Raw genomic sequence first — 25,224 nt, 5'->3', positions numbered from 1 at the left:
CTGACCGAAGTTGGTTTTCTATTTGGGGACACCAGCAAGGCCAAAACTAAATTTTGATGCACATCGAAGGTGGCATTCCTGGAACTGGTAGCGGATATGATGGATCCCAATGCTTGATTAGAACAAAGATCATGTAAAAAATGAAACTATTCAACATGGGTGTAAATATTGGTATAAACTTTAAGTTGTAACTAACATGACTCATGTTGAGTAAATATACATTCCCAATTTAATATATAATCGCGGTTTTCCAAAAAAATTGAATCGTTTTGGTATAATGATACCAACAGAAAACTAGTTATTTCATGTTAAATATTGAAACAAACGAATACATTTTATTACATGTAAAGGGCCATTAACAATCTTAGGAAAACGGACAATTTGCACAACGCAAAAGTAATTTTCTTCGCTGTTATTGAGCGAAAATTTAAAAAGAACTATTAGTTTATTGGGTACACCTTTTTAATTAAACTAATCGTCGTTGTGCAGAGTACAGATTGAGAAACAAAATTGAATTGTATAGAGAAATGTACTGAAGACTTTACTGTGTATCTGTAGTGACCTTTAAGTATTTCATTTTAGGCGGGTGATCGATCTTTCAGCTTAGTAACAGAACTCTGGACCGGTCAGCATTACTACACTTCCATCGGCTAAAAATCAATAGTAAAAAAAATATATCGCACCAGTTGTACTGATCTGTAGAATTAATATCCTGAAAGCTATTCTGTCCCAAGTACAAGGCACTGGTATGACTGATGTAGCATTCGTGAACATGAGCTTGTGGTAGTTTGATATACATCTTTCGCCTAGATGCAAATGAAGAACCTTTCAGATCCGCTACATAGATTCTACCGATTAAAAATTAGTTGAATTTTCTATTCAAACTCTGTCCAACCAGACTTAACGTACCTGATACAAGCCCTTTCCGATATTCCGGGATCTCTTTTTTAAATTGTTTATTTATTCTAGGGTCCCTTGGTAACTACCTCGTACACTCAAATAAAAATTCCCGTTCGATTCACTTGAAAAATCACGTAGAATGGTTTCAAATGTCAATTTAATCATTTTACGTGACGAAAATGAATGTTATACGAACATCCCCTAAAATGAATATAGCCATCACATAAGGTTTACGTGAATTGACCAAACGTCAAACAATCTACGTGAATTTCCAGTGTGAAAAACTCGATTTTGAAAATGGCGAGCAGTGGCTCTCGAAGTGTAAGTAGTGTAAATATTTGCGAGAAAAGTTATTTAATTACAATTTTTTACTCCATCGACCGGACCATTCCAGTATGAAAGTTTCCATGTGTTCAACTGGACCGAGTGCCTGCGTGAGTCCGGAAGTTTACCCGCTCCTGCCGAATGCTTCAAACAGGCCGTCGGTATGAAGCTAGAGACACTGAAACCATGTAATGCGACTTCAACCTGCATCGGTAGTTTTGTGGGAGTTCTTGGATCTCGACTTCGGTTTCGGTTGGATGGCAGTGACAACATAAACGATTTCTGGAGGTTTGTCGATTTGAGATACCACGACGTTATTAGTTGCTTTTTAAGGCATTGGAATTATATGACAATTTTCTGAAATAAATGTTTTATATTTCATGGCATTTTTCATTTCACAGATTTATATCACAGACTAACAGACAGGACACTCAAATTAGATTCTTCAATCATTTTAACGGTCATTTCGAATATTCCTTTATTTGGGACAGTACTCACATGTGTCATGATGGCGCCACGTTACCCTATCAAAAACATCCTATCTGTCATCTAGACTGTGTTTATTTTTTTCATTTATCAACAGAGTTGCCATTCATACAGAATTACCTGTAATGTATTGATTTGTATACGTCCATGCGAATTTCATGCAGGATACAGATTTAATGCATATTGCCAAAACTATATACATAATTGTGCCTACTTCTCATCGTCCAACGCAATACAAAATCAAACCCGTTTGGTTACAATATTTACTTGCTTCTTGTCTGCCGCCACTTAATTTCGGGTGAAAATTACCAACACAATAAAAAATAATCTAGATGAGCAACGTTGAGAAAAATAAATGGTTACTTTCTAACATCGCGCTAAAGTTAAATATATTATCAACGTAATCCAATAATTTATTGTGACTATTCATTTTCAAATATTTTGATGAAATCAGGCATCCCTGCAAGCAGCTGATCGGTGTTGACAAACGAGGGGAAACCAACTAGTAAAAAAACTTTTACATAACACAAGGGGTGTACAGATAGTAAATAGTTCGCGCAGTACAATATAGGTGGAACTAGTGCATCACGAAAAAATATTTTTATAAGAATTTACTCATACTGTCATGTCTGTTAGTCTGTGTTTATATCAAAATCTGGAATCTCCCTTTCGACTTCAACCAATATATAAAATTGTAGATAAATGTGATATGAACAGTACATTACATTTTACCTATGAAACACGTAACTTTTACTGGATTATGCATTAAACAGCTTTTAAATGCCAGTCCATTGAAACCTACGTGAAAAGTAGGGTGGAAAATATTCACATAACTTTTCACGTAACTATAATATGATTATTATTTTGAGTGTAGCAACTTAAACAGTGTTGCTCAATAAGATTATTTTTAACATTATCAAGGGGTCGTTAAATTTATGGTAACTGACGGTAAATCGTCAACGGACAATTTTAATGCTAATTTTTCTTCGGAGTGTCTGGTGGTGTCGTCGGTTCAACCGTGTTTCATCTGGGTATGATTTTGATGTGTCACGAAGCAAAATACGTACAAATTTTCTGAATATTATTAGAAATTATCATTAGGACCAAATTGTGTCTGTTGATTGTAAATAAATAAATAAGTTTCCTAATTTTTTTTAAACAACATCTTTATTTAATACATTATTACATTCTGTTATACTTTTCTAAAAAAAACACAGGCTACGATTGGGTAACCTACTCACACAGTATGAAGCGTAGTGTGCTGTTAATCATTCTGAAGTCTTCTGACGATCACATGTTTGCTCCATTCCCCAGGACAAAATGTCTTCCAGTTCCAAAGCCTGTATCTTTACCAGCACTGCATGTTCGTAATCGATGGTGCTTGGTATCAACTTCATCACATACATCACAATTTTCATTGTCTACTCTCCCAATGTTATATTGGCGTAGTTTGTATTTATGTCATTAATAAGAAGATATAATTTAGATTTTTGGTCAGCAGTTATGAATGGCAGACCGATAGTTTGCATAATGGCTTCCAACATTTATAATGAAATTCTGTTTCATCCCGTGGTATAAACGCATTTCTAATAATGAACATTCGATACATTTTCTTGGTAGATGTGATTGCAATATTTCCACCATCAATTTTCATGGCTTCTTGAATCCACTCCCGTACGTTTCGAGATAATCTGAATGGATGTCTTAACGTTAAAAGGTATTTCTCGTCTGAGTCCTTTTCCTTAAGAATATTTTTTTATGAACAAAGCTTTACATTTTGTTTCTGGGTCTATCATACTCAAACCACCTTGGTCAATATCTAAATACAACTGTCTTCTATCTACTCGAAACTGTGTTTTCCATAGAAATGCATCTATTGTTGTTCTAAATGAAACAACGTGTTTATTTTGTGGAGCGAAAACTTTTGCTAGATACCAGAGTTTTGATAGTAAGAAGGTATTAGTATACCATATTTTGTCTAAAATTATTTTGACTAATTCTGAATGTTATGTTATTTATTGTGTGAGTATAGTTAAAGTCGATCGTAGTTTTTTTAAATGTCACTCCCAATATTTTTAGATTCTCGGTTTCGGTTATTTGAAATGGACCTCCCATACAGTTATTAATTCGCTAGAATCCAGATTTATGGAAATTAACTTTAATTTTTGCACACTTTGGAAATTTTGTTATGCTATCTAGAGCATTGTCAAATTTTTCAGCACTCTGAATAAATATATTCAAATCATCCGCAAAGGCTATCACTCTAAGGTACTTACCATACGTAAGCACCCCGAGTATGCTCTGATCAATCTTGCGTATCAACGGTTCAATGTACACCACGAACAAAATCATGCTGAGAGGGCAGCCTTGTCGCACTGACGCCTGTATTTAAATATCATTTGTAAGAAAGCCATTGTATAAAACTTTCGATATTGCAGTTTCGTAGAGTCGTTGTGTGCACAAAACAATTTCCTCAGGAAAACCAAATTTCTCTATAACTTTCCAAAGAAATTCATGATTAACTCTGTCGAAGGCTTTTTCGAGATCTAAGCTCAATAACATTCCTTTAAATGGTTTATTCTCGATGGCTTTAGTTAACAAACGACGAGCATCATTCAAATTGTCTGTACATGACAGGTTTGTCTACATGCACTTTGTCCTTGGCCTATTATAAATCAATGGCACTATATTGCATTCGATTTGGTAGAATCTTAGTAAACAGCTTATAGTCAATGTTTAGTAAACAGATTGGTCTTTTGTTATTCAATAAAGTGATGTTTCCTGGTTTCGGGATCAATGTTACTATCTCACTTGTGAATTCCTTTAAATGGACGCTTTCCCCATTTAAATATGAGTTGAATAGGTTGCATAAATCGTTCTTTATGGTTTCAAAGTTTGCAACATAAAACTCGTACGTCAATCCATTCGGACCAGGTGATTTCTTCTGCTTACAACATTTCAAGATATTCTTCAATTGTTTCCTACAGTTTTCATTTTCCAATATTTTACTCCATTTATAATTCTATTCATTCGAACTTGCTCACTACCAGCAGTGAAGACAATGAAGCAGCTAGACTACTTGGCACTTGAAACTGAGCAAACAAAACTTCAAATGACTAGGTACGATTATTCAGCTGACTATGAATTCTGAGAGCTTCACTTGACGGACTTTTTGACTTTCGTACCACTCCCCGTTCTTCTTATTACACCATTCAACACAATATTGAATAGCAGACATGAAAGACCATCACCTTGCCGTAATTCTCTGAGAGGTTTTAAAGGGTTTCGAGTTTATCCCCGCTACTCGAAAAACGTACATCACTCGATCCATTGTAGCCTTGTTAAACCGTATCAGTTTGTTAGAATTCGTAGTCGTGCGTGATTCTTCATAGTTGATCTCGATCGATTGTTTCGTAGGCTGATTTGAAATTGATGAATAAATGATGTGTGAGCACATTTTATTCGCGGTACTTCTGCAACACCTGGCGGATGGTGAACACTTGGTCTGTGATAGCACGTTCGCCTATGAATCATGCCTGATATTGTCGATTGCAATCGGTGAAAGTCGACGGCATAGAATTTTGAACGCGATGTTCAGCAGAGTGATCGCGCGGTAATTTCAGTAATCTTCGATCCACTCTTCCTTGGTCTTGTTAATGATCCAGTGCAGTGCATCACCATTGTATTTTAGTAGCTGTTGGTCAACATCACCGGCTTTATTATTTTTCAACCTGCCTATCTCTTCCTTGACTTCTTGGAAGTCTGGGACGGTCATCTATCACGTCGTTGAAGTACAGTAAGAATATTAAAGGCCCGAGGTGACTAGCCTGTGGAATTCTGGACGAAACGATAAACACATTGGAAACGTAATCGCCGATTTGCACAGCTGAATGACGGTTCTTGAGATATGATCGCAGCAATCGAACTATGTTTGAGCCGAAGTCCAAATCTTCCCAATTTAACAATCGTGATATCGTGAAGGTCAGTGTAAATAACATTTGTTTGCAAATCATTTGCAATAACCTGTCGGGACCACCAGCCAATTTCGATTTGGTGTATTGCCGTCTCTCTATTTTTTTTAATCCGAACCGTCTCGCGCAAGTGTCGTCGAACGAATGACGAAATTTTAAAAGCTGCAATATTTCCATCAAATTCTTGCACAATCATTAACTCAAGACCAAGCAAACACCAGGACTGCCATGGCAACATTGTCAAGAAAACGGAGGGGAAATAAACATCGTTTTATTTCGTTCTTTCTGTTTTGGCCTTTCTCATATAGAAAGGTTATGCAATCACTTGAAAAACCGACTAGTGAAAATTGGCCCGGAGGGCCAAGTGTTATATACCATTCGACTCAGTTCATCGAGCTGAGCAATGTCTGTGTGTGTGTGTGTGTGTGTGTGTGTGTGTGTGTGTGTGTGTGTGTGTGTGTGTGTGTGTGTGTGTGTGTGTGTGTGTGTGTGTGTGTATGTATGTGTGTGTATGTGTCAAATAATCTCACTAGGTTTTCTCGGAGATTGCTGTACCGATTTTGACAAACTAGGATTCAAATGAAAGGTCTCGTGATCCCATACGGAATTCCTGAATTTCATCCGGATATGACTTCCGGTTCCGGAATTATAGGGTAAAGTGTGTTCAATATTGTACACCGTCACTTAAACCGGCGAAGCAAAAAACGTGAAAATTTTTCTAAACTGGTCTCAAAACTACACAAATCGATAGTCATTATCAGTAGGCAACTAAACAAACCGATTCCGGCTATCCTGGTTTCCGGTATCCGGTTCCGGAAATACCAGAAATAGTGGTCATATATACCAAAATGGATCTCACTCACTTTTCTTAGCGATGGTTTGACCGATTTCCACAAACTTAGATTCAAATGAAAGGTCTCCCGGTCCCATACGGAATTCCTGAATTTCATCCAGATCCGACTTCCGGTTCCGGAATTATACACTGAAATGAAAATCTTATTTATATTCATTAGATTTGTCATATGAATCATATGCAGAATATAATTCATAGACATTATATGGAAACTTATAATCTTTATTTAATGTGTACGTCAAATCTAAATGGACGTTATCATAATGAAAGTTAAAAAAATATCCCATATAATTTATATGGAAATCCGACGAAAGTCGTGAATAGTGGTGTCCTCGATAGTCATCCACTGCTCCAGACCATTTTTTTCAGGAAGTTTCGCATCTCAATGTAATTTTAAATCGCTGACAAGACAGCTCATCCAACTTCGTTCAAGGATATGCGTTAACGGACCATGAAATATATATCCGGTACAATTCATTACTCTATCTGTCAAGTAAGATTCATTGTTTTATTTTCAGTCTCGGGATCTCACTCCTCTTTCGCAAATATCAAGAGGTGCTCCCTTACCGAATGGAATACTAGTATAGCTTGAATCCTCAAAGAAAAGTAGTAGTTGGCAATTATCTGCTATTCGTATGACCTATATTGAATGTTATATATATATATATATATATATATATATATATATATATATATATATATATATATATATATATATATATATATATATATATATATATATAAAGGGTGATTTTTTAAGAGCTTGAGAACTTTTTTAAACAATAAAACGCATAAAATTTGCAAAATCTCATCGGTTCTTTATTTTAAACGTTAGATTGGTACATGACATTTACTTTTTGAAGATAATTTCATTTAAATGTTGACCGCGGCTGCGTCTTAGGTGGTCCATTCGGAAAGTCCAATTTTGGGCAACTTTTTCGAGCATTTCGGCCGGAATAGCCCGAATTTCTTCGGAAATGTTGTCTTCCAAAGCTGGAATAGTTACTGGCTTATTTCTGTAGACTTTAGACTTGACGTAGCCCCACAAAAAATAGTCTAAAGGCGTCAAATCGCATGATCTTGGTGGCCAACTTACCGGTCCATTTCTTGAGATGAATTGTTCTCCGAAGTTTTCCCTCAAAATGGCCATAGAATCGCGAGCTGTGTGGCATGTAGCGCCATCTTGTTGAAACCACATGTCAACCAAGTTCAGTTCTTCCATTTTTGGCAACAAAAAGTTTGTTAGCATCGAACGATAGCGATCGCCATTCACTGTAACGTTGCGTCCAACAGCATCTTTGAAAAAATACGGTCCAATGATTCCACCAGCGTACAAACCACACCAAACAGTGCATTTTTCGGGATGCATGGGCAGTTCTTGAACGGCTTCTGGTTGCTCTTCACTCCAAATGCGGCAATTTTGCTTATTTACGTAGCCATTCAACCAGAAATGAGCCTCATCGCTGAACAAAATTTGTCGATAAAAAGCGGATTTTCCGAATGGACCACCTAAGACGCAGCCGCGGTCAACATTTAAATGAAATTATCTTCAAAAAGTAAATGTCATGTACCAATCTAACGTTTAAAATAAAGAACCGATGAGATTTTGCAAATTTTATGCGTTTTATTGTTTAAAAAAGTTCTCAAGCTCTTAAAAAATCACCCTGTATATATATATATATATATATATATATATATATATATATATATATATATATATATATATATATATATATATATATATATATATATATATATATATATATATATATATATATATATATATATATATAGATATATATATATATATATATATATATATATATATATATATATATATATATATATATATATATATATATATATATATATATATATATATATACATATATATATATATATATATATATATATATATATATATATATATATATATATATATATATATATATATAAATTTTATAAAACTAGTCATATGGTATATATACCTATATAAATAAATTCGAAGTGAATATAATATGCGCTTCATAAATTGTTCCAATGTATGTTGTGCGGATATCTAGTAATGGTTATAACACAGACTAACAGACATGACAGTGGGAGTAAATTCTTATAAAAAATAATTTTTCGTGATGCACTAGTTCCACCTATATTATACTGCGCGAACTATTTACTATCGGTACACCCCTTGTGTTATGTAAAAGTTAATTTACTAGTTGGTTCCCCCTCGTTTGTCAACACCGATCAGCTGCTTGCAGGGATGCCTGATTGCATCATAATATTTGGAAATGAATCGTCACAGTAAATTATTATATTACGTTAATAATATATTAAACTTTTTAGCGATGTTGGAAGGTAACCATTTATTTTTCTCAACATTGTTCATCTAGACTATTTTTTATTGTGTTGGTAATTTTCACCCGAAATTAAGTGGCGGCAGATCAGAAGCAAGTAAATATTGCCACTAAACGCGTTCGATTTTGTATTGCGTTGAAGGATGAGAGGTAGGCACAATTTTGTATATAGTTTTGGCAATATGTATTAAATCTGTATCCTGCATGAAATTCGCATACAAATGCAAATACATATCAATACATTACAGGTAATTCTGTATAAATGGCAACTCTGTTGGTAAATGAAAAAAATAAACACAGTCTAGATGACAGACAGGATGTTTTTGATAGGGTAACGTGGCGCCATCATGACACATGTGAGTACTGTCCCAAATAAAGGAATATTCGAAATGACAGTTAAAATGATTGAAGAATCTAATTTGAGTGTCCTGTCTGTTAGTCTGTGGTTATAAGACGCGCCAATAAATTTGACTCAGACTGGAAATTTCATTCGTTATATGGAAATCCTGTAAAAATAACGTTAAGAAGAGTTTTATGTTTCATAAGATTATCTCATATATTTGACATGATGTTGAACACATCTTGTAACCACAGACTAACAGACATGACAGTATGAGTAAATTCTTATAAAAATAATTTTTCGTTATGCACTAGTTCCACCTATATTGTACTGCGCGAACTATTTACTATCTGTACACCCCTTGTGTTATGTACAAGTTTTTTTTACTAGTTGGTTTCCCCTCGTTTGTCAACACCGATCAGCTGCTTGCAGGGATGCCTGATTTCATCAAAATATTTGAAAATGAATCGTCACAATAAATTATTGGATAACGTTGATAATATATTTAACTTTTTCGCGATGTTGGAAGGTAACCATTTATTTGACTCAACGTTGTTCATCTAGACTATTTTTATTGTGTTGGTAGTTTTCACCCGAAATTAAGTGGCGGCAGACCAGAAGCAAGTAAATATTGTAACAAAACGGGTTCGATTTTGTATTGCGTTGGAGGATGAGAAGTAGGCACAATTATGTGTATAGTTTTGGCAATATGTATTAAATCTGTATCCTGCATGAAATTCGCATGGACGTATACAAATCAATACATTACAGGTAATTCTGTATGAATGGCAACTCTGTTGGTAAATGAAAAAAATAAACAAAGTCTAGATGACAGACAGGATGTTTTTGATAGAGTAACGTGGCGCCATCATGACACATGTGAGTACTGTCCCAAATAAAGGAATATTCGAAATGACCGTTAAAATGATTGAAGAATCTAATTTGAGTGTCCTGTCTGTTAGTCTGTGTTGTAACTATGATTGGAAATGCTAATAGTGCAAAATCATTAGAATATCATATAATGTGAAAAAGAAAATTTAGCTCAGTGTAGGGTAAAGTGTGTTCAATATTGTACACCGTCACTTAAACCGGCGAAGCAAAAAACGTGAAAATTTTTCTAAACTGGTCTCAAAACTACACAAATCGATAGTCATTATCAGTAGGCAACTAAACAAACCGATTCCGGCTATCCTGGTTCCCGGTATCCGGTTCCGGAAGTACCAGAAATAGTGGTCATATATACCAAAATGGATCTCACTCACTTTTCTCAGCGATGGTTTGACCGATTTCCACAAACTTAGATTCAAATGAAAGGTCTCGTGGTCCCATACGGAATTCCTGAATTTCATCCGGATCCGACTCCCGGTTCCGGAATTATAGGGTAAAGTGTGTTCAATATTGTACACCGTCACTTAAACCGGCGAAACAAAAAACGTGAAAATTTTTCTAAACTGGTCTCAAAACTACACAAATCGATAGTAATTATCAGTAGGCAACTAAACAAACCGATTCCGGCTATCCTGGTTCCCGGTATCCGGTTCCGGAAGTACCAGAAATAGTGGTCACATATTCCAAAATGGATCTCACTCACTTTTCTCAGCGATGGTTTGACCGATTTCCACAAACTTAGATTCAAATGAAAGGTCTTCCGGTCCCATACAAAATTCCTGAATTTCATCCGGATCCGACTTCCGGTTCCGGAATTATAGGGTAAAGTGTGTTCAATATTGTACACCGTCACTTAAATCGGCGAAGCAAAAAACGTGAAAATTTTTCTAAACTGGTCTCAAAACTACACAAATCGATAGTAATTATCAGTAGGCAACTAAACAAACCGATTCCGGCTATCCTGGTTCCCGGTATCCGGTTCCGGAAGTACCAGAAATAGTTGTCATATGTACCAAAATGGATCTCACTCACTTTTCTCAGCGATGGTTTGACCGATTTCCACAAACTTAGATTCAAATGAAAGGTCTTCCGGTCCCATACGAAATTCCTGAATTTCATCCGGATCCGACTTCCGGTTCCGGAATTATAGGGTAAAGTGTGTTCAATATTGTACACCGTCACTTAAATCGGCGAAGCAAAAAACGTGAAAATTTTTCTAAACTGGTCTCAAAACTACACAAATCGATAGTAATTATCAGTAGGCAACTAAACAAACCGATTCCGGCTATCCTGGTTCCCGGTATCCGGTTCCGGAAGTACCAGAAATAGTGGTCATATATACCAAAATGGATCTCACTCACTTTTCTCAGCGATGGTTTGGCCAATTTCCACAAACTTAGATTCAAATGAAAGGTCTCCCGGTCCCATACGAAATTCTTGAATTTCATCCGGATCCGACTTCCGAATCCGGAGTTATAGGGTGCGTATTAGAAGAGTTTGTGTGTCATGTTAGTTGGTGGCCGTACGAACCGACTTCGATTATACCGGTTCTCGGGTTCCGGTGCCGGAAGTGCATATAATAGTGAACCCATTTCGTTCTCTTAAGGATGGCTTACGCAATCAAAGCACTGTTTTATTCTGTATGTTATGCATAAACAATACCTTGGTTTCTTTCAAAAATCGAAGAGAAAATTTTTGAATAGAATACCACAATATTATATGTACATGAGAAAGGCATCATTACACCACTAGGTGGATTAAAACAGGTTTTTTAGAATGCTTTCGAAACTTCCGTTTGGGCAAATGTTCATATACCACTAGACCAAGAACGCAAGGAATAAGGTTGATGATACAAATATACATATTTATCACAGGGCAGAATGTCAAGACGATGAACAGAAGCATTCGAACATCTATTTATTCATTTATTCATCTATTTTTTTATATTTATTATATATTTTATTCTACGTATATTACATCCTCCGCAATACCATCAGTCACGTCGGACATAAATGACAATAAGTTGATGGTTGTGAAACGTTTAGACGTAAAGCCATGTTGAGTATCGACGATTTATTGTTTGCAGTCTTTGAATATCGGTAGGTTTTTTGTAGGCAGATGAAGATTTGGTTTAGTAGGCAGGTGACTTAGATGAACCTTGCCATAAGTTGGGGATTTAGAGAGTGACATCCGAAATAGGCGGTAAAGCGGAGCGATTGTTTCAGTGGAGCATTTTTCTAAGATAAGATCGGTAAGCATTCAGAACCGGAATAGGTTGAAGCTTTCATGCCAGCAATCGCCGTCCAATCCTCGTAATTGTTAACGAGATTTAATGAATTATCAGATTCAGGAAAGTTAAGTGTAGCGAGTGTTATTTGTTGTTTGAAAAAAAAAATGCGAGTATTTTTTCCGAAGAAAATGACAGATTATTTGCGTACCTACTATTGTTTAATCGAATGCGATATGCTAGAATGTATGCCGTTTTAGTTTCGAACGATACGTGTATTCGAACATCGTTCATATGAATGAAAAGTCCCTTTCTTGATTACAGACGAACAGACAAAAGGCAGTGGTTTGTATTCGTAAGTTTAATGTTGCGAATCAACCGTTCGAATTCATTGATAACAGTTTATCCGCGATTTCCTACAACAAAACATTTATGCCGTTTTCGCATGAAGCCAAAACTAACCCAGTTCCAACCCTAGCTGCTGTAAAATCCATACATTTGACTGCAGTTGGGGTCGAAACTTGGTTGGGTTTTGTTTCAAGCGAAAACGCCATTAGAGAGAATAACAGGCATAAAAAAGCCTATATGCGCAAATAGTTTTGAAACATCAAATTTTACCACATTTATTTGGTACACTATATAAAATATTCAATGGGAAAACACGCTTTATTTCATATTAAATGCATGATTTTTTAACGTAATAAATATAGACTATAGAAAACATAACAAAAATAGTTGTAATTATCAATTACATGGTCTCCTTTCATTTTGTCGTGAATACAACTTACTTTACGATGGGGCTCCTTTTCAAAATTTACCCTGTATAAGAATGGGTAGAACTTAATCGTGAATATCTCTTGTTGTACTTAACCCTACAACATAATCTTTTCTCCATACTGTCGAAAACATGATGATCAATTTATGATGCAATTTTCAGTATTTTGAAAAAAAGCACGAATGACTCAATATTATAGTTTTCTAAAATGATTGTTATCAACGAGTATCGATGAGAAAAACTCATGACCTTTGCTTGTCTTTCTCGTGCTAGGACGACGGCTTCGCATTCTCGCTTCACCTACTGTGTAGGTATATAATGTTAAAATTGACACGTTTCATTCATTCTAGCCTGTGCAATTGACTTTGAGGCATCAGTAAATTAATGTTTAAAGAACTTTTTGATATTTTCTTCCATTGAAAATTATTGTAATTCATACCGTGGTACTTCTGCAGGTGAACAATTTTTTCTACTCTGTTTTGCCATGTCTCATTAATTTATGTGTCAGAATAAACCTTGCACAATTCACACGATTTATCAACTTATAAGAACCGTTTTAGATATTCAGAAGTGTGGCGAAACGTGTTAGTTTCATTCGTATTCACGTCACCCAGTTATGTCTCTGACATTACCTACCCACTCTTTCACAGTAAACATACGAAATTAGGTCAATAATAATCTCAGGTTCGTCTTTGACATTTCAGAAGGGTTGTTCACATAGATTCTACCTTATGTCGACAAAGCTGCCTCAAAAGGATGTAAACAGTTCAACTGCATAGCCCGAAAGATGTGACGATAAGCATAAACGCATATTGAAAAATGCACTATAATTAACATGTTACTAAGCAGTTCGCTTTCACATCTCATCCAAGTCAGACGATATAGCAAAACCGCTTACGTTCGGGACGGAAGAAACCAAGTACAGTATTGTGTAGTGAACAATAGAACGACCTTGGAATGAGTGAACCAAACGAACATAAGCTACCGCCGACACGAAAGAATACAACTGTTGTTGACTTCAGGCAGTGCAAAATTCGACATTCGATACGAGAACTTGAAGGTTTGCTTAAGGGGCAAATGAATCTTGACATTAAACGTGTGCATTTACTTCAATGCAATAAGACAAATAATGTTGTTTACATCAAGTTTTATAAAAAGTTCGATGCAATTCAATTCGCAAAAGACAATAACGATGTGCACTATGTGGAGCACGAGAATGTTAAGTACAACATTCCAGTATATATGGAAGATAGTGCTATAGAAGTGCGTGTGCATGATCTTCCCTCAAGCGTCACCGATTCTTATATTCGCTGTTCCAATACGGAGAGATTCTCTATTGAAAAAGAAAAGTGGAAGAACTTTTTCCCCGGTATTCTAAATGGCGTACGTTTGTTACGCATGCGCTTGAAGACATTACATTCTTAGACATACATTCTTATGTGACATTCAGTCAGGATACAAGAATTCCGTGCAAATCACTTGTTACCTATGACAATCAGATGGCCACATGTCAATATTGCCAAAAAGCTGTTCACTACGGTAAGCCATATGTGATAAACTGGACAAGGAGACAACCACACCAAAGGACAACGGTGCTTCCTTCACACCAACCCCAAGCAACCCCAGTACACCTGTGACAGCCACCAACAACAAGGAAGCATCTCCTTCGACGAAACCATCAGTATCCCCTATAGAACAAAGTACACCAGCTGCAGTTAACAACTTACCCACAATCAACCAGCAACTTCAACCAATGTACAACAAGGTGCATCTACAGCAACACTCAACGAGTCCAAAACTACGATCAAGTAACAAAAATGTAAGCCAATCGTCCACGTAAAGCTTTTACGCAAAAAGACCAGAATAAAAATTTTATTATAAAAAAAACATGTTACTAAGATTCTAGAAATTTTTCGCAGATGTTCACTGCAATCTTCAATGTTTTTTTTTTGCTTTGCATCCTTTGTGAAAATAAGTACCACAGATATCACGAAGTTTTATTTCAAAATTTTATTCATCGACTTGAATAAAATTGATCTTAAGTACGATGTTTATTTATACTGCAGCATTCATCACTTCTTTGATGCGTAGAATTTTTCTAAAAAACACACCTGCGATGCCAAAACTTCTTTTGCAAAGGAATCGCATTTGTACACATTCGAGTGAAAATAAGAATGCCTTACTCAAATACGTTCGAAGGTATGTGCTCGTATAAACGTTCGATACGGATGTAAGCGTGATTGATAATACAAAGCGTGATTGATAATACAAGTTGAAATACAAATGAGATCAAACATTTTTCATTGCATTTTAAGTATGTACCGAAACTGATGATTTAAAGATAGATTGGCGTTGCTCGAACGTAAACAGTAATACGAATTTGACATACTTTCGAACGTATCGCATACGGCTGTAAACAACAAGAATGAGGATGATGAACCTCATGGGGAACATCTTCTGTTATTAAAACACGCTACAGCTCCCGTCTTACTTGCATTGTGTCTAGATCAATTATCAATTGACGACTTTTGTAGCTTATTACTTGTTTATTTATTTATTTATTTATTTAGGTATAATCAACAGACACAATATGGTCCTAATGATAATTTCTAATAATATATAAAAAATTTCCAAGTATCCTACTGCGTGATAGATTGAAGTCAAATCCTGATGAAACGCGGTTGAATGATCTCTGCAAGCCAATAATAGCATTGTTAGCACCGTAGTTAGTTCGTCGTAAAGGAAGTCGAAGAAATGCACTGTTGCGAAGAGCCCGGGGTCGGACGTTGATATTAATTTCGCGGAGCAAAGCAGGGCAGTCAATCCTATCGGTCAGAACATCTGCTATCAATAAAGCACGTGCAACATCTCGACGAATTTGTAGTGTATCGAGACCGATTAATAACCCGCGACTTACGTAGCTTGGTAGTTGGTGAGGATTGTTCCACTGTAAGCGCCGTAGGGCGAAACGAATGAATCTGCGTTGTATCGATTCGATTCTATGAGCTCCGTTTATGTAGTGAGGGTTCCAAACGACAGAACAGTACTCCAAGGATGAACGAACAAGCGAGCAAAACAGAGATTTTAAACAGTGCACGTCTGTAAAATGTTTAGCCATCCTCATTACAAATCCTAGGTTGCGAGAAGCTTTAGAAACGATATAGCTAATGTGTTGCTTGAATGTCAGTTGCTCATCGAGAAAGACACCAAGGTCTTTAACACACGTCGTTCTGACTATATGGGATCCTTCCAGAAAGTAATCAAAATGAAATGGCTCTTTCTTCTTCCAGAACGTGATGGTCGAGCATTTGTCAGGATTCAATTTCATACGGTGTACTTTACACCACTCGGCGAAGTTCAACAACTATCGTTGAAGAAAACCTGCATCTTCTGGGCTTCGAATGTGATAGTAGATCTTAACGTCATCAGCAAACGATAGACGAGGGCCCTCTAGAGTAAAGTTGACGTCGTTGAAATACAGTAAAAATATTAAAGGCCCGAGATGACTACCCTGCGGAATTCCGGACGAAGCGATAAACTCATTGGAAACGTGATCGTCGATTTTCACTGCTAAACGACGATCTACAAGATATGACTGCAACCACCGAAGGATGTTAGAGCCGAATCCAAGTCTTTCCAATTTAGCAATTGTTATATTGTGATTTATTATATCAAAGGCAGCAGAGAGATCCGTGTAAAAAGCGTCTGTTTGTAAGCCTTTTGACATACCATCAGTCACGTAGCACATGAATGACAATGGTTGTGGAGCGCTTGGGCATAAAACCATGTTGAGTGTCAACAATATATTGCTTGCAGTGGTTGAAAATCGGTGCCATAATAACCTTTTCAAACAGTTTAGGAACTGCACTAAGCGATGTGATGCCACGGTAATTGTTCACGTCTTTTTTATCACTTTTCTTATACACTGGGAACATAAAAGAAGATTTCCATAAGTTGGGAAAAACTTTTTTAGAGAGTGACATCCGAAATAGTCGACAAAGGGGAGCAATTACACCAGTCGAGCAATTTTTCAATATAACTGCCGGCAGGCCGTCAGGGTCAGATGAGGTAGACGACTTCATGCAAGCGATTGCCGTCCGAATCGAATCCTCGTCAATATGAATGCGATTTAAAGAATTATTAGATTCTGGAACGTTGAGCGCGGCGAGTGTAATTTGTTGCGGGCTTAAGGTTTCGTTTGTAAAGGCACGAGCAAATTTTTCCGAAAAAAGCTGGCAGATTTCCCGCTTACACGAACCAGTAAACTCTCCAAACTTCATTATAGAAGGTAACTCAGACTCCTCCTTTGCAAGTAGTTGGCATGACAACGCTTGACAGTTTTCTTATATAATTGATTGATCTGGACATATTGATTACGCAGTGTGTATCCTCCATGTTTTGAATACCTATTTAGGGCGGCTCTTTTAGTCGTTTTCAGTTGTCTCACTGCGGTGGTCTGCCATGGTGGATGCAGGGACAGCCGTTTGGATCGTTTTGGTACAAAGAAATCAATCGCGTAGCTCATGACGTTAGAGAACGTTTGTACAGCAGCGTTGACATCATCATTGTCGAGAATTTCCTCCCAGTCAATATGTATTAGAAAGTCGGTCATTTTAGTGTAGTTAGCTTTATTAAAATTATAGCTGATGATGTCGGTCGTGTTGTAGCCATCTGGTGGAAGATTAGAGTTGAGCACAATATGAAGTGGCGGGTGATGTCGAACAGATTTGACCAAAGGAAACGTGAGGCACTAATTATAGGTGCAACATCTGCTCTGCTCGAGAAGCATAGATCCAGCATTCGGTCGTTTTCGTTGGCAACAGGATTCGATTGGCGAAGTAAGTTGACACTATAACCGTCGAGCAAGGTCGTAATGCCAACATGGAATGTTGAAAGCGTCGGATCAGCGAAAAAGAATCCACCGGAAGTTCCTTGCCATTTGATTCCGGGAAAGTTGAAGTCTCCAACGATTAAAATTTCGTCGATTGGACGCGCGTGAGTTGAAAAAATTTCATGAAGGGACTCTAAGTGAGCATTGATTAGAGCAAGATCGCGACATCGATCAGGTGGAAGATAGACTACGCAGAGGAAGAGTGTGAACTTGGCGAGATTGACACTGATCCACAATTGCTCGACACGACTACCAGGCGTTGATTCGTTCAACAGCGCTTCGAAACGTCTATGTATCGCAACGAGCACTCCGCCTCCGATAGATTTGGGACTGTTAAGAGTACTGCGATCGGTTCGAAAAACTTCGTAACTGGCACCAAACCCCTGGACAGACAGCGTGTTTTCTCGGAGCCAAGTTTCGGTAAGAGCGATAATGTCAAAACAATCGTCTAAACTTGCTAACAAATACTCGTCGACACATGAGTTCATACCACAGACGTTTTGGTAGTAAATCTGCAGATTGGAGTTACTTGATCGGACTTGCGATGGAAGGCTGGAAACTGGGATCGGATCAGTGCTAGAACCGTTCAATGCAGATGAGTACTTGCCATTTGTGCTGGTTTGTTGAAAATTATTCCATGGTGTACGGAGAAGAAACGAACGAATCTACGTTGTATCGACTCGATTCTTCTAGGGCCTTCGCGATATGAAGGCTTCCAAACAACTGAATTATATTCCTGAGTAGAACGAACTAGTGAACAATAATCATCAGCAGCTGCGATAGGCGAGTTCCTTCCAGAATAAATTGACACCGTTGAAGTACAATAAAAAATTGAAGGAACGAGAAGGCTTCCCTGCGGAACCTCGGATGATAAGAAGAACTCTTCGGGAATGTGATCAATTTTACTTGCTAAACGATAATTTCTAAGGTATGACTGTAGCCAACGAAGAATGATCGAACCGAATTTTGTCAAATTTAGCAATCGTGACACCATGGTTGATTATATCGGAAGCAAAGATTTCGAAGTATGGAAAACAATGATGGTAAAAAACTGAATAAACTTATTTTATTTTTAGCAGGATGTTACTTTTTTCTTAATTTTCATGTACACAATAAAAACCTATTTAATCAATTTTTGCAAGTTTTATTATTCATTTGAATGGTATTCATAAAGATGGACATTTATTGGGTCGTCTGAACGTCTCATATCTTCCAGTTACACACATTGTGCAGCTTGGTTTGCTCGCGTAAAGTTCATTTAAAAGTTGAACATTAAGTGCATTGCCACAAAATTGGTAATAAAATAGCAAATTCAAACGTTTAAGATGGTTTTTATTACAATAACTATCAATAAAAATCATGTTCACTGTCCGAAAGAATGCTTCATTCAAGTGTGCTATTTGGTGGTCAATTTATTTGCAACAAGTGCTACATACCCCCGATAATTAAAGTCACACTATCTTCGGAAATACTCAAAAGCATTGAAAACCTCAAAATTTTCTTGTGTTTGAATAGTCTAATCATATACTCACGTTGCGAGTATGTTTTTAAAATTTAAACTAATCAATCATACCCTTTTCAATTGTATGGATGATTTACCTATTTGTGAAATCATCAATTAAAAATTTACGCACTTTCTTCATTTGCCGTATTCGATACTGTACTGTTGTTTTGTTCGTCTTCGTCATCTGCATCGTCAGTGCTATTGCCGTTCTTTTCGTTGTCGGTACTATTTTTGAGATCTGTGAACAAAAAATAACGATAAAATAGAACTGTACCACACGTCAGTCACTTTAGATACCAACCTGTTTCGTCTACAAGTAGAAATAGCTCCTCCTGACTCAGATGCTTAGTTGCTTGCGCGAATTTGGTAACCTCCTCACAAAAAGCCTCCCAGAAAGGTATGCTACCATCCGGAACTGGGAACATTGTCTGCACAAAAAGATTCGATTCGAGCAGTTAGTTACAAAGTTTCACAGTAGCAGTGGTGTATTACTGAATAATGGAACAATATAAGTACAAAAAATCTTAGTGGCATAGCAAAATGAATTTTTTTCTTTTTCGAACGATTTGTCGATTGACTTTATTGCATCCTTGGAGAATTTGTCGAAATAGTACATTAGCAAGCAACAGTTTCTGTTTGCTTTCCACGACTACCCTCCAACACTTTCTATAAAACGATATTTGTATTAAAGATTTCCATACACCAGAAAATTAATGGAAACTTTCAAAATAAATATTATGATTAAACATTAGTATGTAAAACAAGAGTAACTAAAACACCTAATATTAATAACGAATCGTATGAACAACAAAGATGAAAGGCCAAAGGGTCAAAACACTTGTACTGTAAAATGTTGATGTAATACACAAAAATAAGATTAATAAACAGATATTTATGCAAAAAAAAAAAATGAAAACTTTCATAGCCACGCTACAGAAATCGTACGGAATATTAAAAAAGAAAGGAAAAGCGTCATTTGATGATGCGTTTTTTGGAAAATTCATATATTCATACAATCAGCCAAAAAAGTACAGCATTTCATTGATTGCTATACGAAAACAAAATTCAAATTTCCATCTTTCAATATAAAAGAAGCATGCAGCTTCAGAGACGATTATGCTACAATTGTAATTGTTACTGTGAGAGGTTATCCCTTCCCATCGTATTACTGGCTAGGTTTAGATTAATATAATAAATAACTGACTTTACTGACAGATCAGTGTGATAACGGAATAATAGTTATATTAAAAATTACCTTGAATTGACTGTAGATTTGCTCGGCCTTGGATCGAATTTGTTGCGCCTGAAAGTCAAATTTGATTCGCTCCTCGTCTGCCATATTCCAAGCTTTTGCATTACCGACGTACTTTCTAAGACGTTTCATAGTTTCTACACAATTCGGGTTCTTTTTCAACATTGTCGGTGTTACTTTTAATTCTAGAAACAGATTAAATTGGATGTTAAAAATAACACAGGTACGAGATTTTAAACATACTTTGATATTGTTCCATCAAATCTACGCATTTTTCCGGATCAGCTTTGGCTAATCCAACGCAGGACTTAATTTCTAGATTCAATTCTACCAATTCTCGTTCCAACTTGAGAAAATAAACACGTTCACTTTCGATTTTATCTTAAAAAATAAAAATATTGAAACCTAGTACGTAAATCACACAAAAAGATGATTCGAATTTACCAAACGGATTGGGCTTCTTGGGAGGCACAGCTGTGGGGGTTACTTTTTCCTTCGGAGCTGGCGCTTTCTTCTTGGCAGGCGAAGGACTGACAGAAATATCTTCGTCTTCTCCGTCTAGAAACCGTTTCGGTTTGATTTTGCGTCCACTGCGACTGATGACTTCCGGTTGTTCTTTGACAGGACTGGACTGAACCGGTTCGTCTTTAACTTGTTTTTCATCTCCAATACTCCGCTTATTCACCGATATAGTTTCGGTAGTGTCAAGTGCCTCTTTTTTAATTTGTTTCTTACCTTCTTCCTTGACAGGTTTGTTACTAACGCTTACATTCTTGAAAGGCTTTTCACCATTATGGGACTCATCCTTTTCCGTTTTTATAGATGTATCAAGCACGGTGGAATTGGCCGATATACGGGAAGCGTTGAAGCTAGCCTACAATCAAATTTATTTTAGGGAAGGGAAGTTTAACAGGAAAAATTTAAATTAAAATGTATTCAGACTTTAATTATTGGCAATACGGCACATTTCACATTACTTGCCTCGGTCGTGTTTAAATAACTTTCCGGTTTTGATTCATTTGCCGGTAGCGAAGAGGACTGACCAACGAGCTAAAATTAGAACAATGCAGTTATTATAAAACCCTTTGCAAAATAAAGTGAAACAGTTTAAACAATGCTTAAGATACAGTTTGGGATGTAGAATCGAGAAGAACACACGTCGTCCTAACTATCGAGGATCCGTCAGAAAGTATTCGAAATGAAATGGTCCTTTTTTCTTCGAGAGCGTAATAATCGAGCATTTGTCAGGATTCAATCTCATACGGTTAACTTTATACCACTCGGCGAAGCTCAGCAAACTGTCGTTTTAGAAAACCTGCATATTTCGGGCTTCGAATGTAATAATCTTAACGTCATCAGCTAACGATAGACGAGGACCCTCTAGAGTAAAGTTGACGTCGTTGAAGTACAGTAAAAATATTAAAGGCCCGAGATGGCCACTCTCCGGAATTCCGGACGAAGCGATAAACTCATTGGAAACGTGTTCGTCGATTTTCACTGCTAAACGACGATCCATAAGATATGATTGCAATCATCGAAGGATGTTATAACCTAATCCAAGTCTTTCGAACTTAGCAATTGTTATATCGTAGTTATTATATCAAACGCAGATGAAAGATCAGTTTAAATAGCGTCTGTTTATAAACCTTTTGACAAAACATACTGATGTATGTGTACGTAGGACATGAATGACAATATGTTAGTGGATGTGGAGCGCTTAGGCATAAAGTCATGTTGAGTATCGACAATATATTGCTCGCAGTGGTTGATAATAGGTGTCAGAATAAGCTTTTCAAACAGTTTAGGAATTGCACAAAGCGACAGTACCGGAGGTTTTCGCCTTGTATCAGCAATCGGCTCTCCAATGGGAATAGTTCCATTAACGATCTAACCACAATTAGCTTAACGTCATCGCGCTGACAAACAATTTCACTTTGCCAACCAAGCAGGTCGGTACAATTGCGGTGATTCTCTAAATACGAAGGACTCACAGCCGTGATGCTCACAGTCCAAGAACTAACAATGTGCAATTATTCCGTCAATCTTTTTCTCCGTTGATAACTCATAAAAAGTGAAACGAAGATCAAAACCACTTTACGCCTCAAAAATCGATAAATCATTTATTGTTTATATACAAAATTCAAACAGGATCGCTACCTGAAAAAGCAAAGACAGGGTACTACTGACCCGCGCCATATACTCTGTTGTTACCTTTATATGTTAATAAAAAAGATTTACTAGCAAACCCCATTTGGTCGAACATCGATAGACATAAATCCGTTCTGTATAATACCACAGGGTTATTTGGCATAAGATTATAGTAATATACAGCTTGTCCTTGTCCAGCAGAGAGTTCATTTTGCACGAAAATACGCACCAATTAATCTGAGTGAATCCGAACATGAGACTCTGCAATGAGCACGTAATCCGGTTTCCACAAACTTTTTTTTTTGCAGAATCTTTCTCGGCACATGTTCTTACGAAGAATCTAAATTTGATGTATGCCATTATTGTCTAAATTGCCAACAAAAAACTTAGCTGTCAGCAAAGCACGACAAAAACATCCAGAAATAAATCATACATTGTTGATTCATCAGTCTTTGTATTTTCTTCGCCAAAAATCTTGAAGAAACTATGCTGGATCAGTTCCAGGTTTCAATAGCATTAGAAGTTACCATTAGGAACACAATACATTTGTTGATTTTACAACAAATAAATAAATGAATATATTCGAGACGGTTTTTATTGAATCTACTCAACACAGTGTTACATGCGCAACATGAAACTGTATATAATATTTACATAACACTTATTTTTGGAAAGGGATTTTTGTTGTTTGAAACCGTTTGAAATTCAAGATGGCGACTTTTCATTCATCGACATTTTTGTCGTTTTCATTCAACAATCCTGAAACGAACCAAGCATAGTTGGTTACTTTCGTCAAACCAGCTCAACATGTGCATATCTTCTTCTATATAAATATTTAACTTTGTATCCTAAATTTCCATCGAGGTTTGAACCAATGTCCATCTGAATGTTAGCCGAATGATGTTTTACTGTGATCAATTATATCCTTGGGATATTTTGTCAGTTGGTACATGTTTGACCGTAAGAAGTATATTGAAAAGTTTTGAAAGCATGATATATATATATATATATATATATATATATATATATATATATATATATATATATATATATATATATATATATATATATATATATATATATATATGAAACAATACCGAAATATGAATCTTGAATAGTTTGATTTCCACGACTGATCAGTATTTGACAAAATTGCAATATTAATGATAGTGCAACTAGAAAAATTTCAAAACTTTTCTAACATACCTTCACATGCGGTAGGTTAAACATTAAATTGAACAATTGATTAAACATTTCGCACTAAGCATTATCATATTGGTCTTATACATTAATTTATTACTAAAGACAAGCTCATTTCTTTTTTTTTTTTTGGCGATTCACTCGATACTAAAATGTTTATTCTTATTCCTAATGCCTATATTATCCTCACTTAAACGGTCAAAAAACTGATGTTAAAACGTCTGTTATCTGTGTCAATACGATTAGATCTGCATCTTGCGAACTTGACCGATTGCTTCTCGTGTAATACATACAAAATACAGCTTACTTACCGCAATCGGACTAGGATCTTCGCCATTCAAAGCGGACTCGATTTGAATGATGGCTTCTTTGAATCCTTTGCGTTTCATAATCTTCTCAGTGGCATATTTTTCTTTCGTATCACGATAGATAAACAAATCCTCCAGTTTAATATTGGCGCTGCAAAAACAGAAATTGATAGTTTAACATTCCACGTATCTTTCTTAGTGAAAGGTGTCCATCTTAGATTTCTTGGTTTTTATTTCTACTATCCCCGTTCTAAGCGGTGCTCGCACATCGACCAAACCAGACTTTCATGCTAGGGGCTGTGATGCATTGATTAGCCAAGAAATTATTGTACTACTTACGTTTCTCCTGTGCCGTAAAAATACACATTGTACTTGTTTTTCTCAATTTTGGTAATCTGAAAAAAAGGATTTTCAATATCAGAAAGCCAAAGGAAGCCATCATCACAAATTCTTACCTTAGCTGGCCAGGGCGGGTAACCTTTAACTTTGGCAAATACCAAATCACCGACGTTGAAGGACTTCTTAGTCGCTACCATGGTTGCTTTTTCTTGCTTGGGAAACTACTTTACTAGCTCAAAAGTTCGATTACTCTTCCGGCAACCGGCGGAACAATATAAAAGCGAATAAAATAGGACAAAATTTTACCAGCAATGGGCTTCTGATGGCTTATGCGCTTTTGCTCGCTTCTCTCACGTACCAACACAATCGAAATGAAACCACGAAGCAAAACGACAGTTTGTGACGTATCGCAAATAATTTGCCTATGCAGCATCAACTATAATCGAATCAATACAGGACAGCCC

The 25,224-nt window shown here is 36.4% G+C and overlaps 1 protein-coding gene across 1 annotated transcript; it reads right to left on the bottom strand.

The window, feature by feature from the left end:
- Positions 1–19,053: 19,053 nt before the first annotated feature.
- LOC131426995 (hepatoma-derived growth factor-related protein 2-like) lies at positions 19,054–25,133 on the bottom strand. Its single transcript, XM_058589849.1, has 9 exons — positions 24,877–25,133; positions 24,761–24,816; positions 24,425–24,572; positions 21,747–21,815; positions 21,210–21,639; positions 21,009–21,146; positions 20,769–20,950; positions 19,815–19,941; positions 19,054–19,751 (listed from the first exon to the last, which is right to left on the bottom strand). The coding sequence occupies exons 1-9, from the start codon at positions 24,955–24,957 to the stop codon at positions 19,636–19,638; spliced, it is 1,347 nt and encodes a 448-aa protein (XP_058445832.1). The 5' UTR covers positions 24,958–25,133; the 3' UTR covers positions 19,054–19,635.
- Positions 25,134–25,224: the final 91 nt, after the last annotated feature.

This window comes from Malaya genurostris, chromosome 2, assembly GCF_030247185.1.
Source record: "Malaya genurostris strain Urasoe2022 chromosome 2, Malgen_1.1, whole genome shotgun sequence".
Classification (NCBI taxonomy): Eukaryota; Metazoa; Arthropoda; class Insecta; order Diptera; family Culicidae; genus Malaya; species Malaya genurostris.
This window is presented reverse-complemented; position numbering and strand designations above follow the sequence as displayed.

What these genes read in the sequence shown, in the direction of transcription:
- LOC131426995 (XM_058589849.1), bottom strand. Translation starts at nt 24,957, where the DNA reads ATGGTAGCGACTAAGAAGTCCTTCAACGTCGGTGATTTGGTATTTGCC. An exon ending in GTTATTTAAACACGACCGAG is followed by an intron (nt 21,640 to 21,746) that starts GCAAGTAATGTG and finishes ATTTGATTGTAG; the next exon opens with GCTAGCTTCAACGCTTCCCG. An exon ending in CAAGAAGCCCAATCCGTTTG is followed by an intron (nt 21,147 to 21,209) that starts GTAAATTCGAAT and finishes TTATTTTTTAAG; the next exon opens with ATAAAATCGAAAGTGAACGT.